General features: G+C 39.9%; 1 protein-coding gene across 1 annotated transcript in view; it reads left to right on the top strand.

Annotated features, from left to right (window-relative positions):
• Positions 1 to 16,114, top strand: part of Nlk (nemo like kinase) — a 129,459-nt gene that overhangs the window by 62,583 nt on the left and 50,762 nt on the right. Inside the window, exon 2 of the mRNA XM_027426561.2 lies at positions 13,653 to 13,782. Within this exon, the coding sequence (XP_027282362.1) occupies positions 13,653 to 13,782 (130 nt within the window). The remainder of the gene's footprint in view (positions 1 to 13,652; positions 13,783 to 16,114) is intronic.

Here is a 16,114-nt window from a genome sequence, read left to right as displayed (position 1 = left end):
AAATTATTCCTAATGACACATTGGACTAGTGTATCCATAGATTAGTGCATCCATCACTCTGTCCTCATCAGAGACGCTTCTTCTCACAGTAGATGGTAATTAACACAGAGACACCCCCCCCAGATGATAGTGTGCAAAGTACCTTCTAGCACCATGAGTGTTAGTCTTCAGCAACAGGACCTTAACCAATAAGTAGACTTAGCAATGGCATTTAGTGTCCCATTTCTGTCACTGGAGGTTTTACTTGGTTGGCATAAAATGTCTAATTGGGGCATTTTTTTCTCATTAATATGACTGTTTAAATTCCTTCCATATATGGATATATTTTAGGAAACTTATGTGGTAGAGTTTCATATGGCTTTTTTGAAAAGCTATAATCCCTTCTTTACCCTTGTCTTAGGGTTTCTGTGGCTGTGAAGAGGTACCATGACCACAGAAACTCTTTTTTTTTTAAGATTTATTTATTTTTATGTGCATTTGGCATTTTGCTTGCATGTATGTGAAAGTGCCAGATGCCTTGGAACTAGCATTATAAACAGTTGTGAGCTGCCATGGTACAGGGAATTGAACCCGGGTCCTCTTGAAGAGCAGCTGGTGCTCTAGTCCTCTCGGCAACTGTTATAAAGGAAAACACTTAATTGAGGTGGCTACTTACAGTTTCAGAGATTTAGTCCATTATCTTCATGGCAGGGAGCATGGTGGCATTCAGGCAGATATGGTACTGGAGAAGGAGCTGCTACATGTTGATATGCAGGCAACAGGAAGTAGACTGTCTCACTGGGCATGGCGTGAGCATATATGGACCCTCATAGCCTGTCTCCACAGTGACACACTTCCTCCAACAAGACAACACCTACTCAAAGCCACACCTCCTAATAGTGCCACTTCCTTTGGAGGCTATTTTCTTTCAAACCACCACATTCCACTCCCTGGCTCCCAAAGGCTTGATCATTATGGTTTTGTTTTGTTTTGTTTTTGTCCGTCTCCCTCCTCCCCCAAGATAGGGATTCTCTGTATAGCTTTGTAGACCAGGCTGGCCTCAAACTCACAGAGATCCACCTGCCTCTGCCTCCTGAGTGCTAGGATTAAAGCTGTGCACCAACACTGCCTGGCTTGTAGCCATATCATAATGTAAAAATAGATTCAGTTTAACTTAGAAAGTCCCCATTCTCTTTAACAGTCTCAGACTTGTTTCAAAGTCCCAAGTTCAAAACCTCTTCTGAGATCCATGTAATCTCTTAACTGTAATCCCCTGTAAAATCAAAATAAAAAAGCAGATTGCATACTTCCTGCATATAATGGCACAGGATATACATTACTATTCCAAAACAGATGGAAGGTTTCATTGTGAGGAAATACTGGAAGAAAGCAAGACTGAAAACCAGCTGGGCAAACTCCAAACTCTGCATCTCCATGTCTGATGTCCAAAAAACGCTCTTCAGATCTCCAACTTGACTGCAACACATTTCTTTCTCTTGGGCTGGTCCCACTCCCTGTTAGCAGCTCTCCTTGGCAGGTATCTCACAGCTTTGGCATCTCTAACATCTTGGGGGTCTCCAAGGCAATCCAGGCTTCAACTTCACAGCTTCACAGGTTCATGCAATGGCCTCTTTAGGCCTCCATATAAGGCACCCTGACGCACGCCTGGCCTCAGCAGTTTTCCTAATTCATGGAGGCAAATCCTGTAATCCCTTTCTTCTATCCTTAATTCTAGCCAGAAGAACCACATGGCTGAAGCTACCAGGTTTTCTTGCTTGCTGGGGCTGCAATATGACACCCTTGTTCAATTAAATCTTCACCAGCTTTCTATTTTCCTTCACTGCCTAAGCTTCGCTGTCCTGGAATTTGATCTGTAGACCAGACTGGCTTCAAACTCAAGAGACCTGCCAGCCTCTGCCTTTCCTGTACTGGGATTAAAGGCATGTACTACCACACCTGTCTTTAAGATTTTCTTTAATTGCTTTTTACAAGTTGAAAACTTAACTGAATAGGATCTTGTCCTGCGGTCACCACTTCCTTTATTCTATTTCTTAATCCATTTATCTCCATGAACACAGGATATTCTCAATCTGTACATTTTATATTTTTATTTGCTCATCTTGCTCCTTTTCATTATAGATTTTCATTAGAGTTAACACTAATAACCACACAACAGTGTCTATACTAGGCTATTTTGTGATTTCCTCTACCATGGGGATTATTTCAAAACTCATCACTTTAGTCTTAGACAAACCAGACAAGGGTAAAAAGCAGCCACCTTCATTACCAAAATATCACAAGAATGATCTCTAAGCCACTTAATAAAATTATTCTCCTCTGAAACCTCTTGAGCCAGCCCCCACAGCTCAAATCATACTCAGCACCTCTGTCTTCCATGCTCCTACTAGTATGGCCCATTAAGCATTCCGTTGCTTTCTGAACCCAAAGTATCCAAGTCTAAATTCCTCCAAACGAAAACATGGTCAGGCCTGTCATAGCAATACTGAAGTCTCTGTCCACAACCCTGTCTCCCATCCTCCTCTCCATTTAACCCTATTCTAGTTTCTCCTGACTCTGTTCTGTTTCCACTTCCTTGTGAAACCCTCCTTCCCTTATCCCTTACTTGGTACCTAACCTTTTGGTTATTTGGATTGTAGCACACATTTTAGACATCCATATATAAGGAAAAGCATGCAAAATTTGTCATTTTGGGTCTTAGGTCTCATTTGGGGATGATTGTTTCTAGCTCTACCATTTACCTGCAGATTTCATAATTTGACTTTTCTTAATAGCTGAGTAACATTTCATTATATAAATGTACCATATTTTCATTTTCCATCAGCTGATGGATGTCTAGGCTGTTTCCAATTTATGGATATTATGACTAGAGAAGCAATGAACATGGAGTAGTAAGTTGTAGGGTCCTTTGGGTATTGTCAGTTTGCTGTTTTGTTTTGAAGACATGTATGCATTGCCTGTTGAAGCCAGAAAAGGGATCAGATCACCTGGAACTGTAGTTACAGATAGTTGTGAGTCCCCATGTGGATACTGGGAATCAAACCAGGGTCCTCTGGAAGAGCAGTCAGGGCTCCTAACTGCTGAGCCTCTGCTTTCTTTTGGTCTAAGTATGGGCTTAGCACTTTCCTCCTTTTCCTTACACTCAGGAAGCTTAGAGTCAGCCTGGCATACGTGGGGAGTTTGGGCCTTCTTTGGTATACTTGAGCATGTACTCAGCCTCCATTCCTCCAGGGATGTCAAGATTAGAAATCAGAATAGCTTTGTTGATTTCCAGGCTTGTGTCCATCTATTGGAGCAGCCACCTAAGTCTGGTAGTGATGTTAGCTTTCTCTGCCCTTCTTTAGTGGCACTTGATGCCTTAGCACCCAGGTCCACTGGATGTTAATTTCCTCTCTTCATTTAAGGACCCATTGCCTTGGATAGCTGGCTTTCACTGTTGCCCTGCTCAGGCAGCACTCCCAACTTCTGTGAAGGTAGGGAGGGTGGCTCCAGAGCAGCTCCACGCAGCAATGCCACTGTCCCCCACTGTTCTTACTTTTCAGTCATTTTTCATAAATACTTATAAATTTGTCGTTTGATGCTGGCCATTTTCTAGAGCCCTGACACTGTTGTTTTCCATATTGTCTGGCTTTCTGCTTGTTCTCAGCAGAGGATTTGCTGACCTCTTCAGTTTTCCACAGCTGGAGGTCTTGCCTCTTTACAGTATTTTTTTGTTTTGTTTTGTTATTTTTAACAGGCTAATTAAAAACCTGAAGCACATCTATATATTGTAGCTGTTTCAGCATTTTGCTTCACAATGGAAGAAGTTGGAAGATTGTGATTAGATCAGGGGTGGGACTGTAGTCTTAAATTCTGCTGACAGCTCTCTCCGGTGGAATGCTTTTTAATAGCATGTTCTTGTGTAATGATGAAGAAATGTTTATTTTTTTAAGCAAGCAAATTCCTTTGATATTTTACCAAAACTCAGAAAATATATAGCCTAATCCTCTGCAGAATGAAACTTTAGCATTGGAAGAAAAACATCAAATCCATTGGACTAATGTAGGTATGTGTATGTGAGAAAAATAATGGACAGGATCATCTTTTAAAAAAAAAAAAAAGCTACTATGCATATTTCAAGCTGAAATGCTTTTTTTCCATAGAAAATTAAACTCAGTAGTTTGCTTCAAAAGCCTTTTGGCCAAGTGAGTAGTGCATGCCTCCAGCACTTGGGAGGCAGAGGCAGGTGGTTCTCTATATGTTCAAGGCTAGCCTGATCTAAATAGTGAGTTCCAGGACAGCCAGGATGACATAGGAGACCCTATCTCAAAATAAGTATTAGGGTAGGATAAGGGAGATGGCTCAGCAATTAAGAGGACCTCTTACAGGGGCCCCAGGTTTGGTTCTGAGTACCCACATGGAAACTTCCATAACTCTAAGGGACCTGGCACTCTCTTCTGTCTTCTTTGGGCACCAGGCATACACATGGTGTACATGTGCAAGAAAAACGTTCATATACATAAAATAAAAATAAATACATTAAAAAAAAAACTTAAAACCAGACCAGGCATGGTGGCACACACCTCTAATCTCAGCACTATGGAGTAGAGGCTGGGGATCTCTGAGTTCAAGGCCAGCCTGGTCTACATAGGTTTCAGGCCAGCCAGAGCTACCATAGTAAGACCTTATCTCAAAAAAAAAAATTTTTTTTTTTTTAGTTACGTAGTAATACATATACAGAAGCAATAACTAGAATGCTGGGCTCCGTGGTTTATAGTAAGTACAGACCTCTGTAACCACCACACTGGTGGAAATGAGACTTCTCCAGCACCAGAATGTCCCCTGTGCCCTCTCTTCCCACTGCCTCCCTCCAGAGCAGCCACTGTCCTAATGTTTGTGGTAACTCCTTCCTTTAAGTTTCTGTTCCCCAAGTATGCCTCCCTGAGCATTAGAGTTCAGCTTTGCCATTGTTTTTAGTATTATGGAAATGAAATTTTACAGTACGTTTTCTTCTTTAAAAATTATGATTTATTGTTGCCCATAGAGGTACTTCATTTTAATTGATGTAGAGTATTTGTGTGAACATTCGATGGGTTTATTTGTTCTACTGTTTTTGAGTATTTCAATTATTTTCACTTTTAAAGGTGGTACAAAGTTTGCTGCTAGAACATAACATATGTGTTTTTGTGTACATACACATTCCTTTTTAGTACATACCAAGGAGTCAGATTTCAGCTTAGAGGGTAAATGTATCTTGTAGTAGACAGTGTCAACTGCTTTCCATATGATTTGCTGTTTTATACTCCTACGAGTTGTCTGTAAGAATTGGTATTATAAATGTCCATAAAATATTTGCTGTTACCAGTCTTTAAAAGTTGATTCAGTAATTCCTGTGCATATATATCTCAGTGAGTGGTTTATTTGTTTTTGAGACAGGGTTTCTGTGTAGACCTGGTTGTCCTGGAATTTGCCTCAAACTCAGAGATCCACCTGCCTTCCCAAGTTCTGGGATTAAAAGTATACACTACCACCAGGATGTGATTTGCATTTTTTATCATTCTTAATAGTGTACCATTGTGAAAAGACCTTTTCGTTTGTTCCCTCCCCCACCCCCCTTTTTTTAGACAAGGTATTACTGTGTAGCCCCAGTTTGCCCGGACCTTCCAATGTAGACCAGTCGGTCCTTGAACTCATAGAGATCCTCCTGTCAGTCTCTGCCTTCTGAGGACTGGGACTAAAGGTGTGTGCCACCATATCCAGCATGAAAAGACTTTTAAAGTAGACAGATATGTCAGGGTTTTTTGTTTTGTTTTTTAAGTTAGTGTTTTGATAGCCTGTTGGAAAAGGTATTTTGAAGATACTATTTTATATGCTGTCTTTTAAAAGCTGTGTGTGGGCCAGCCAAAGTACCCAGTTATAAAGGCACTTGCTTCCAAACCTGAGGTGAATCCCTAAGACCCGCCTGGAAGGAACTAATTCACACACAGAGACAGACAGGCAGGCAGGCAGACAGACAGACGTCTGAATTTAAGGCTGGGGATTGATTTTGTCTTTCATTATAAATACTTGGTGCTTCCAAGACTATCTTCAGAATACTGCTGCACCAGTCAGGATCCAACAGGAGAAAGAAGCAGCAACCGAGTATTTGAACAGAGTGGTAATTAGTTATAAAGTTGTCAACTAGGTAATTAAATGGGGAAGAAGAGGGTACAGATACCACAGCCATATCTGCCTCCCACCTGGGAAAATGCAGGGACTAACTTGAATGCATTAAAATTTATAAGCCCAAGCAATGGAAGTACTGCCATTTAGGGAAGGTTGCTAGTGTTGGTGTCTAGGGTGGAGAATGCAATGAAGTTAGTTAGGCAAGAGTCAAAGTGTGGACTGGACATAGATGCTGCTGTAGGAAGCCTCTACTGCTGAGTGTGAAATGTGGTGCTAGGTGGCATTACAGAAACAAAACACAGATAGGAAGCCCACTAGAAGGAAATAGTTTCCTCATCGTCCTGCCTCACAGGCTTCCTCTAAAGCACCCTGTTGGAAAACCTGAGCCAGTTGATAAAGTGTAGTATACAGAGTTAGCCCCAATATCATAGAGCAGTGTTTAGAGGGGTGATTTTGAAGTCAATAGATCGTAACTTAGTAACTAGCACAGCCTTCCTGCTTTCCCGCTGTACAGAAATACCTTTCAAGTTTTGAGTCTCACACTGTAGCCCTGGCTGGCCACTCTGCAATCTTGTTGCCTCAGCCTCTTAAGTGATGGGATTACAGGTATGAGCCACAGTGCCTACCATTTTACTGTTGTTTGAGACAACACCTTATGTTTCTTAGGCTACATCAACTGCCAGTGTAGCTTTGAACTCCTGATCTTCTTGCTGCCATCTCAAGTGATGGGACTGCAAGTACACCACCTCTACCACCCTGCTAGACAAGTGCTAGGAGTCCTCCTGTAAGTCATCTTTCTGTTTTATTAGTCTGTACTTACGCCAGAATCATACCATGTAATTGATTGCTTGAAAATAATTCTCTATTTAGTCGGATGTTTTCCCCAACATTGTTCTTTTATATTTTTAATGGTTCTGGAGCTTGAATCTAGGGTCTCTTACATGCCAGGAAGGTTGTCTACTTCTGAGCTGTAGCCCTAGTTAGTTTTTTCTTACTTTTTATTTTGAGATAAGTGGTTTTGGTTTTGGTTTTGGTTTTGGTGCTGAAGACTGAACCATTATGTGCCTGTTCCATCACTCTACTGGTGAGATATATCCTCAACCCACTTTAAGATTTTTTGTTACCTGCAAAGTTACACACTGTTGTAAACCTGCTGTTTCTGACATTTTCTGTCTTCATGAAACCTAATATACTACAAAAACTGCCAAGTCTCCCCCACCCCCACCCCCAGACAGGGTTTCTCTTTGAAGCTTTGGAACCTGTCCTGGCACTCGCTCTGGAGACCAGGCTGGCCTCGAACTCACAGAGACACAGAGATCTGCCTGCCTCTGCCTCCCGAGTGCTGGGATTAAATGTGTGCGCCACCAACGCCCAGCTGCCAAGTCTTTTAGGTGTTTTTTTTTTCTTTTCTTTTCTTTTCTTTTCTTTTCTGTTTGCTTGGATTTTCCATTCCAAACTGTTATTAAGCACCTATTTTTAGGATATCCTCCCTAGAATTAAAATGTTTTTGTGTGACATGGTTTTGATTTTTGATCTTAATTGTCTGTTGTGACCCCTTCCCTATGGCTGTTGAAATGCACACAGATGTGAATTATTTTCCACTGTGACTTTACACAGAAACCTTTCCTTCATTGCAACTAGTTTCCTACCCATGTAATATTTATAAGTCTGTTTCTAAGACAGAACAGTGACTAAAAGGCAATGAAAACTTCTTAGATGGGTCAAACTGTCCAGTATCATACTTAACTTCTGATATGAAGAGATTCCTATTAAAATGTCACCTAGCCACTTTCTTGCAGGCAAGACAGACTTCATAGAGACACCTGACAGTGACTACACATAGAACATATGTAATAGGTTTTCTACCCCCTACCCCATAATAGGTTTCTCCGCTGTTGCCAGATCAAGCCAAATTTAAAAAGTGTAACAACAGGTTTATTTGAGCAAAGCAACTCCCAGGCAGATTTTCTGGTCCCAGAGATGGAAGCCATAGAAGCTCCACTTGGAACTGAAGCAGGGGGACGTTATAGGTTCTAGAGGAGGGATGATGGCATGTCCACCACAAGTTGGGATTGTGCTGAAATATGGTCAAAAATTGGACAGTTAGGTGGGGATTTGGGCTGCTGGCAGCAACAGGGGAGGAAGTTCCAATAGTTGCCAAGAATATGGAACTGGGCTTTTTGACACCTTTTCTTTGTTTGGAGACTCTCTGAGGGGGTGGGAGAGAGGGGGGGGAATGAGGCTTTCCAGATCATGCAGGGGCGAGCTGGAGGTTCCAACTGAACAATATGTAATAGTCATGAAACTATTTTATGATCTTTAAAACAATCAGATGTTATTAAGACCATGGAAATAAACATAAAAAGGCTCTTAGTTAAATTTGAACTTATCCAGCATTATTGGTTAGGGACTGAAGAAATGTTAAAAGTAAGGTGTTGAGCTAGCTAGATGAATCAGCAGGTAAAGGCTCTTGTTGCCAGGTCAGAAGACTTGGTTTTGGTTTTGTTTGTTTGTTTGTTTGTTTGTTTGTTTTGGAGCAGAGTTTCTCTGTGTAGCTCTGTCTGTCTTGGAACTCACTCTGTAGATCAGGCTGGCCTTGAACTCATAAAAATCCACCTGCTTCTGCCTTTCCAGTGCCCGGTTTAAAGGCAATGCTCCAATACCACCCAGCTGGAGACCTGAGTTAGATACCTAGACCCATATGGTGGAAGGAAAGAACTAACTCCTGCAGTTTTCCTCTGACTTCCATATGTTGTGATTTTGTTTGTTTGTTTGTTTGTTTGTTTCTTGGGTTTTTTTTTAAACTAAGGTCTTTCTAGTAAAAGTATTTAACTATAATTATAATTATCTGATAGGATGGCCTGCCTGTTCCTTATCTTGGGTGTTGGGGGGCGGTTGACCAGTGCCATTTACTCAAACACAGAGTTAGAGGACATTTAAGTTCACACTGAACTCTTTCATAAGGTAGATGTTTGCTGCTTCTAATCAGTAATATCTGGAAGATCCTGAGTGGTGGGAAAGAATGAACATTTTCACTATCTTAGTTTAACTATTCTAGAAGGCCTTTTCCCTCGCAATAGCATTGTTTTCTTATGCATATAGCTAACTTGGGTTCCAAATTTAGATATTAAAAATTAAAAAACAGCAATAACAAAAACCTGATTGGAACAAATGATCTAAGTAAAGGAGATGTGAAGCCGTTTTGTCATTGAGAGGGAGAGGGTAAGAAGCTGACAAGGTGTGTTCCTCAACTAGCAAGCACATAGCTCTACATCATCACAGAGCACACAGACTAACTGTTGAAATTCTAATGAGGAAGAACAGTGAGACATGGAAATAAATTCTTTACTCCATGTTTCTTGTGTCCTTGAATGTATAACAAGTACTAAAGTGAAACATACATTTTCTAGTCTTGTCAGAAATTTTGCCTCATAGTTTGCTATTTTTTCAAGTTGACTTAATCTAACTGTATGTGAAATTAGCCTCTAAATAAATTAATTTTCAAAATTAATATGAAAACCGTAATCTAAATGTTTAGTAAAGAGATACTGTTGCCGGCATGTAAACTGCATTGGTGCAGTTGAAAGACTAATTGTGTAGGTGACAAAAACCCGGCCAATTGGCAATAACAATGTAGCATGTGTAGAATTAGAAGGACTTGATTTTGATAATCCAAATTAAAGCATTTTCACTATAAATTATTTGATTTGAGTGGCTAGAAACCTGTATCAGAAAGATAAACTTTGAGTACCGTATTTTAAAAAAAAAAAAAAAAAAAAAAAAGGTTCTTCACATAAAAATGAATGAGGAACATAACAGTTTCTTGGAGATTCTTGCCAACAAGCTCAGTGATATTTAAGCAACAGTTTTTTAAATGTTTTTCTGGTTTAGCAATGTCTTAAGTGGCATTTTGATGCCCAGGAAAGTATCTCCAGGGTTAAGTTTCATCTTGGTTCCTTCTAGCCTTTGCATTTGTCCACGATTGAAGCAGATAATGTTGCAATGTCCAGGTTCCCTGGATGAAGAAAGCTTTATTTCAAAGTGACCACAGCCGATCTAAAGAGCTTCCTGTGCTGTGGTTCTACTCTTTTGACAAACTGTGTCTCCAAAGAATGGCTTGTTGATTCTTCCAACTTAAAAATAGTTGGACTTGTGTCCTAAGACCAAAAAAGGATTGATAGAGTTTGAGCAGATGCAAAGATGATTCTTTCTCACAACCTTTTGTGCTTGAAAAATCAGGTACTGGGTTTGTGATGTAGCACTGTAGATAGAATACTTACCTAGCTTGCATAAGGCCATGAGTTCAATTCCTCAGCACAACATAAACCAGGCATGATGGCCTCAGAAGGTAGAGAGGGAAGAAGATCAGAAATTCTAGGTCATCCTCAACTACTTAGCAAGTTCAAGGCTAACCTGGGATATTCGAGACCATCAAAGGAAGGAGAGAGGGGAAGAAGAAATGAATGAATAAATGAGTCAAATACTAAATTAAAACTTAGGAAGTTCTACATGCTAACATAATTGAAATGCTTTTAAGAGGTCAACCATGTAGGGGCTGGAGAGATGGCTCAGAGGTTAAGAGCACTGACTGCTCTTCCAGAGGTCCTGAGTTCAATTCCCAGCAACCACATGGTGGCTCATAACTATCTGTTATGAGATCTGGTGCCCTCTTCTGGTCTGCAGATATATACATGGAAGCAGAGTGTTGTATACACAATAAATAAATAAAATCTTAAAAAAAAAAAAAAAGGTCAACCATGTGAATATGGTTGTGTGCTATTTTGGGCATCTAGTATTTAGCAGGGAAAATGAATGACCGTTCAGTGAATTATAAGTCTAAAAATGGCTCCTTTTTCCCAAAATAAAGAATGGTGCCCTAAGTGTTATCTTTGTATCGGTGGAGCCTCATTAACAGGTTCAGCAGGAATGGCCAGGACATTGCCATGAAGAAAAATTCAACACAACAAGGCTTTGAATAATAAATAGAGCAGATAAGGAATTTCTATATTATTCTTCCATGTTCACCTCTGCTCTGTTGTATTGTTTCTACTGAAGTGAACATCTGCTACCTCAAGTTAAGTGAACAAACTCAATATGGCGTGAATTCCTGCGCTGCCTCTCCAGAGTTATATTGTTACCAGCCACAGGCTCAACTGACTTCTTCATGAATAAGAGTAAATGCTGCTTTGTGACTTTTACCTCAAAACTGTTACAGGAGGCACAATAGTAGCTTTGAGCCTGTGGAAGTGTTTACAGTGTGGGTTCACCTGAGACTAACGATACTTTCCACAACAGGGTGACTGGTAGAATAAGTCGGGCTAGGAAGACAAGCAATACAAATCCTTTGATATCCATTTTTAAACTAGTATTTATTCGACTGAGTTGCTAAAGGAAGACACTAAAGTAATCAGAAGTGCTAGTTGGCAACCATCATAATAACAATTGATTTAGGTAAAAATTGTCATTGCATGTTGACAACTCTGACAAGGAGTAGATGTACCTGAGAGATGCCTCATTGCTGTGACTAGTGTTATTTCCTGTAGTGACACCACATGCCTGCTATGATGCCCTCTGAAGGTGCTTCAACACTGTATAATCTGTCTCTAGTGGGAAAACACCAGAGAAAAACAAATTGAGGGGCAATCTATGAAGTGACTGACCTGTATTCTTCAAAAAAAAATGGTAGCAGTACAAAGGCATAGGTAACTGTTCTACTTATAGGAGCTAGAACAGACTCAAATACAAACTTAATACAAAAATTTCCTTCTTTTTAATTTTATTGCCATTTTAATCTTGTACTTGATATAGAAGTACTATATTGAAAAGGGGAAAATAGCTTTCAGTTAATAGTCTGACTATAACTTACATTTGGTTTCTCCTATTTTACTCTCTGACTTCATATGGATTTTAAGTGGTGGTATAGATTTTGCTTTTTATTTCCTGTGCAACAATCTATAATATCAATCATTGGATTAATTTAGCTACATTTCAATCTGTTGGAAACTCAGGCTGGAGATGTAGCTTAGTGGGAGATGTAGCTACTGCCTGGCATGCACGGAGCCCTGGATTTGACCTCCAGGACTGAAAGACAAAAACAAGAAAACAGCTTTTGTGTGCTTCACACCAGTCGTCCTTGTACTCAGGGAGCTGAGATGGGAGGATCACTGCTAGCCTGGCCTTAAGTAAACTAAAATGTGATAATGCTTGTTTTACCAAAATTTCAGTAGGTGGGACCAAGAGCAGTTTTCTTGTTTACAAATATGAGCATGCATCCCTTAAGTCTCATGAACACTTAGTAGAGCCACCAAGATGAAGTTGCTGGGCGTTGGTGGTACATGCCTTTAATTCCAGCATTTGGGAGGCAGAGGCAGGTGGATCTCTCTCTGTGAGTTCGAAGCCAGCCTGGTCTACATGTAGAGCGAGTTCCAGGACAGCCTCCAAAGCAATACAGAGAAACCCTGTCTTGGAAAAACAAAACAAAACAAAACAAAAAATAAAGATGAAGTTTAGTGTGAGTCTTAGACAGGTAGATAATGGGTATCCTTCATTTTCAGGAAGGCAGAATTTGATGGGCATCTGATTTTTGTGCAAACAGAATAAGGAAATTGAGTGATCGTAGTTAATTGAATGAGTAATTAGTCAGATAACTGTACCTAAGATTATGATTGGCTGTCAGTCCCATAAATAATTTCTGGTGCTGTATTAGCTGCTGAGAGCAACTCGAAATCCTGCTTTTAGTAATCTGGATAAAGGCTCTTGATGGCACATGGAGTTTTAAATGGCCCAAACCTAGGAGAGGTGCCTAAATGACAGGGTGATGAGAGCAAGAACTGAAAGTGATCAGCGGGGTCCTAACCCACGTGGGCTGGGGGACATCAGTTACCAAATAGCCAAGCTACCTCTCAGACTTCTGAGGAGGGAACATCACTGCAGTAATTACAGATGTGCATCTATATGAGAAACCAAATTATAGAAATTATATTTGTATATCTCTTTAATCTTGAAAATGGTTCTGAAAATAAAATATAAGTTTTTTATCATGTTGTCCTAGGCTGTTGCTTCCCCCAGTCTTCAAAACAGCTTTACCACTAATATTCCTACCTCAGAAGTATTAAGTGATCTTTCAGAGTATTCACAGAGATGTAGAAAAGGGGGGAGTTGGGGGAGGGAGAGAGGATATATGAGCTCTTTGAGACAGGGTCTTCTTCAAATTCACCATCCTCCTGCCTCAGCCATATCTTAAATTCTGGAATTACAAACCAGTATCACATTTGGCTTTAGATAAGGTTTCTTTAAAACCACAACAGCTGAGTTAGGTGGTTATACATTATCTTTGTGTGTATTCTTTTGTCATCTTTTGCACTGAAGCCTTTTAGCATTACTATATGGACTTGATAACGAGTGTTTTAAGATACAAAATATTTGTCATGATCTTTGAAACATTGGAGAATGAGGTTTAGAATTGATTTCTCTTTTTCCCTCCCTTTTCCCCCCAAATATTGCTTCTTTAGGTCAGTAACAGATCCAAGAGATGGAAAGAGAGTAGCACTCAAAAAGATGCCCAACGTCTTCCAGAATCTGGTCTCTTGCAAAAGAGTCTTCCGGGAATTGAAGATGTTGTGTTTTTTTAAACATGATAATGTAAGTGAAATTGGTGTTTGGGGGAAACTATTTACCAGACCTGCTTCGCTGACTCAGTTGAGAACAATATTGAGTTTAGAGGGTATAGAATTCAGCTGTAGTTTTATGTTGAACTCCGTAGAGAAAAAAGTACAGGGTGGTACCCTCAAATACCTGTTGGCAGGCTTCTTTCCACAACATCTTGCTGAAAGGGTCACAACAAACAGATCCTGAGTTACGTTTTCATTGCTTTGCATTCTTTTTATAGATTTCCTTTATGCTTCTTAGGAATCTTATATTTTTACCATTGAGATCAGTGGTTTACAGCCTCACAGTGTTTTAGAATCGCTTAGGAGTTCATTTTTGCAAAATTTGAGTTGGAGGTTTGAAAATTATATTCCACAGTTATGATTTACACAGGCCTGACCCCAAATTAGAAAACACCACACACATTAACTTCCAGTCTATCTTGGAATTAGTATATACTCTTATTTGTTATTGTTTTTGTTTTTTGGGACAGGATCTATGTAGCCCTGGCTGTTCTGGAACTCACTCTGTAGGCCAGTCTGACCTCAAGCTCATAGAGATCCACCTGCCTCTGCCTCCCAAATGCTGGGATTAAAGGCGTACACCACCACACCTGGCTTGGGTTGTCTTTTTGTTTGTTTGTTTTGTTTTTTTCAAGACAGGGTTTCTCTGTATTGTTTTGGAGCCTGTCCTGGAACTCTCTCTGTAGACCAGGCTGGCCTCAAACTCAGAGATCCGCCTGCTTCTTCCTCCCAGCACTGGGATTAATGGCATGTGCCGCCAGTGCCCAGCTGGGTTGTCTTTTATTTAATGAATTTAAGCTGCTAAGTAAGTTTAAAGACACCACCACCACCACAAAAGAACGTATTTGTGGAGAAAATAGAAACTATAGCCAAGATTGAAACAAATTAGATCTTTACTGTGATTAAACCATGAACAAATTTAAGTGGGTTCTAGATTTATAAACTGACACATTAATACTAAGTGAAGCAAAACAAATTCAGTATTTAGTTGAGGAATAATTCCAATATTCAACACAAAAATAAAGCATGAATTTATATGAGTAATTTAAGTTCAGGAATAATTGGCCCTTGATTTTAAATGTTTTGTTTTTATCTTTTAATGTTTAGGTTAGGATGTAGGAAAAACAATTTCTGCTCTAAAGACAGACAGGATAGCCCTGAAGGTAAGATAGTTAGTTTGCTTCCGGCTGTTTAGAGATTCGAAGACTCACAGGCAAAGAGACTCATCGAACTTTGAGAGACCACATCTCCTCAACTAACCCTGAGTTAGACATCAGAATCATGTAAAGTTTAATTGGAGTTTGTTAGCATTGAATTGTTTGTTTTCATGTGAAAAGAGCTGCCTCATTCTTCACATAGTATTTAACTATTTTGATTGTTGTAATAAAAACCTATCAAAAAAGATTTCTTGTGAGTCTGTATGCTTGATTGCACAGAAGAAGACTTAGTAACTTTGGCCAAAGTTCCAGTCTCACTCTTTAAGAAAGAAATGTGCTGAAGTTTATTTGGTTAAACTAAGACTATCAGATTCATTGTTTGGCTTGACATATCTTGGTTTATTGATGACTCTTCATGAAATCCCTCTTTCTCTGTCTTCCTTTCTTTCAAGACCAAGACTTACTCTATCAAATAGGCTGGTCTCAAACTCATGACAGTCCTTCTGTCTCATCCTCTAATGGTTAGAATTATAGCTGTGAGCCACCATATTTAGCTAAAATCAGTTTTGTTTTGTTTTCTTTTAGTTTGCTTGTTTGTTTCCTGAAACAAGGTTTCTCTGTAGTTCTGGCTGTCCTGAAACTCACTCTATAGACCAGGCTGGTCTTGTACTCACAGAGATCCGCCTGCCTCTACCTGCCAAGTACTGGGATTATAGGCATGAGCCACCACTCGGCAAAAAAATCCCATTTTCTTAAATTTTTCCAAAAAAGTATTGCTGGGCTAGATGGGCTCATGGTAGAGCACTTGCTCTATATGAACAAGGCCTTGGATCCAATTCCCAGCACTGTGTAAGTGCTTCCTTTAGTCCACTCAAGCTGCCTAGCAGAGGTGTATGTTTAAGTTAGTTTCAAAATACCATTCAAGATGCTGGTTTAAGACTTTATCAATTAGGGTTCCTAGATTTTGGAAGTGTAAGTTAGAATGATGTCTAATGCTTGCTTAGTTCCTTGTTTCTTGAGTTTACCCTAGTATCACCCAGCATCAGAGCACAGACTGCTTGCTGTACAATGCCCCTTTGCAGTAAGAGTATCTGATAAGGAAACATTTTTCTCAGAGGAGACTTCAGAAGTTCACTTCCTCAAGAG

The sequence above is a fragment of the Cricetulus griseus genome, chromosome 7, assembly GCF_003668045.3.
Source record: "Cricetulus griseus strain 17A/GY chromosome 7, alternate assembly CriGri-PICRH-1.0, whole genome shotgun sequence".
In the NCBI taxonomy this organism is placed as follows: Eukaryota; Metazoa; Chordata; class Mammalia; order Rodentia; family Cricetidae; genus Cricetulus; species Cricetulus griseus.
Note: the sequence above shows the minus strand (reverse complement) of the source record. Positions and strands in the feature narration are given on the sequence as shown.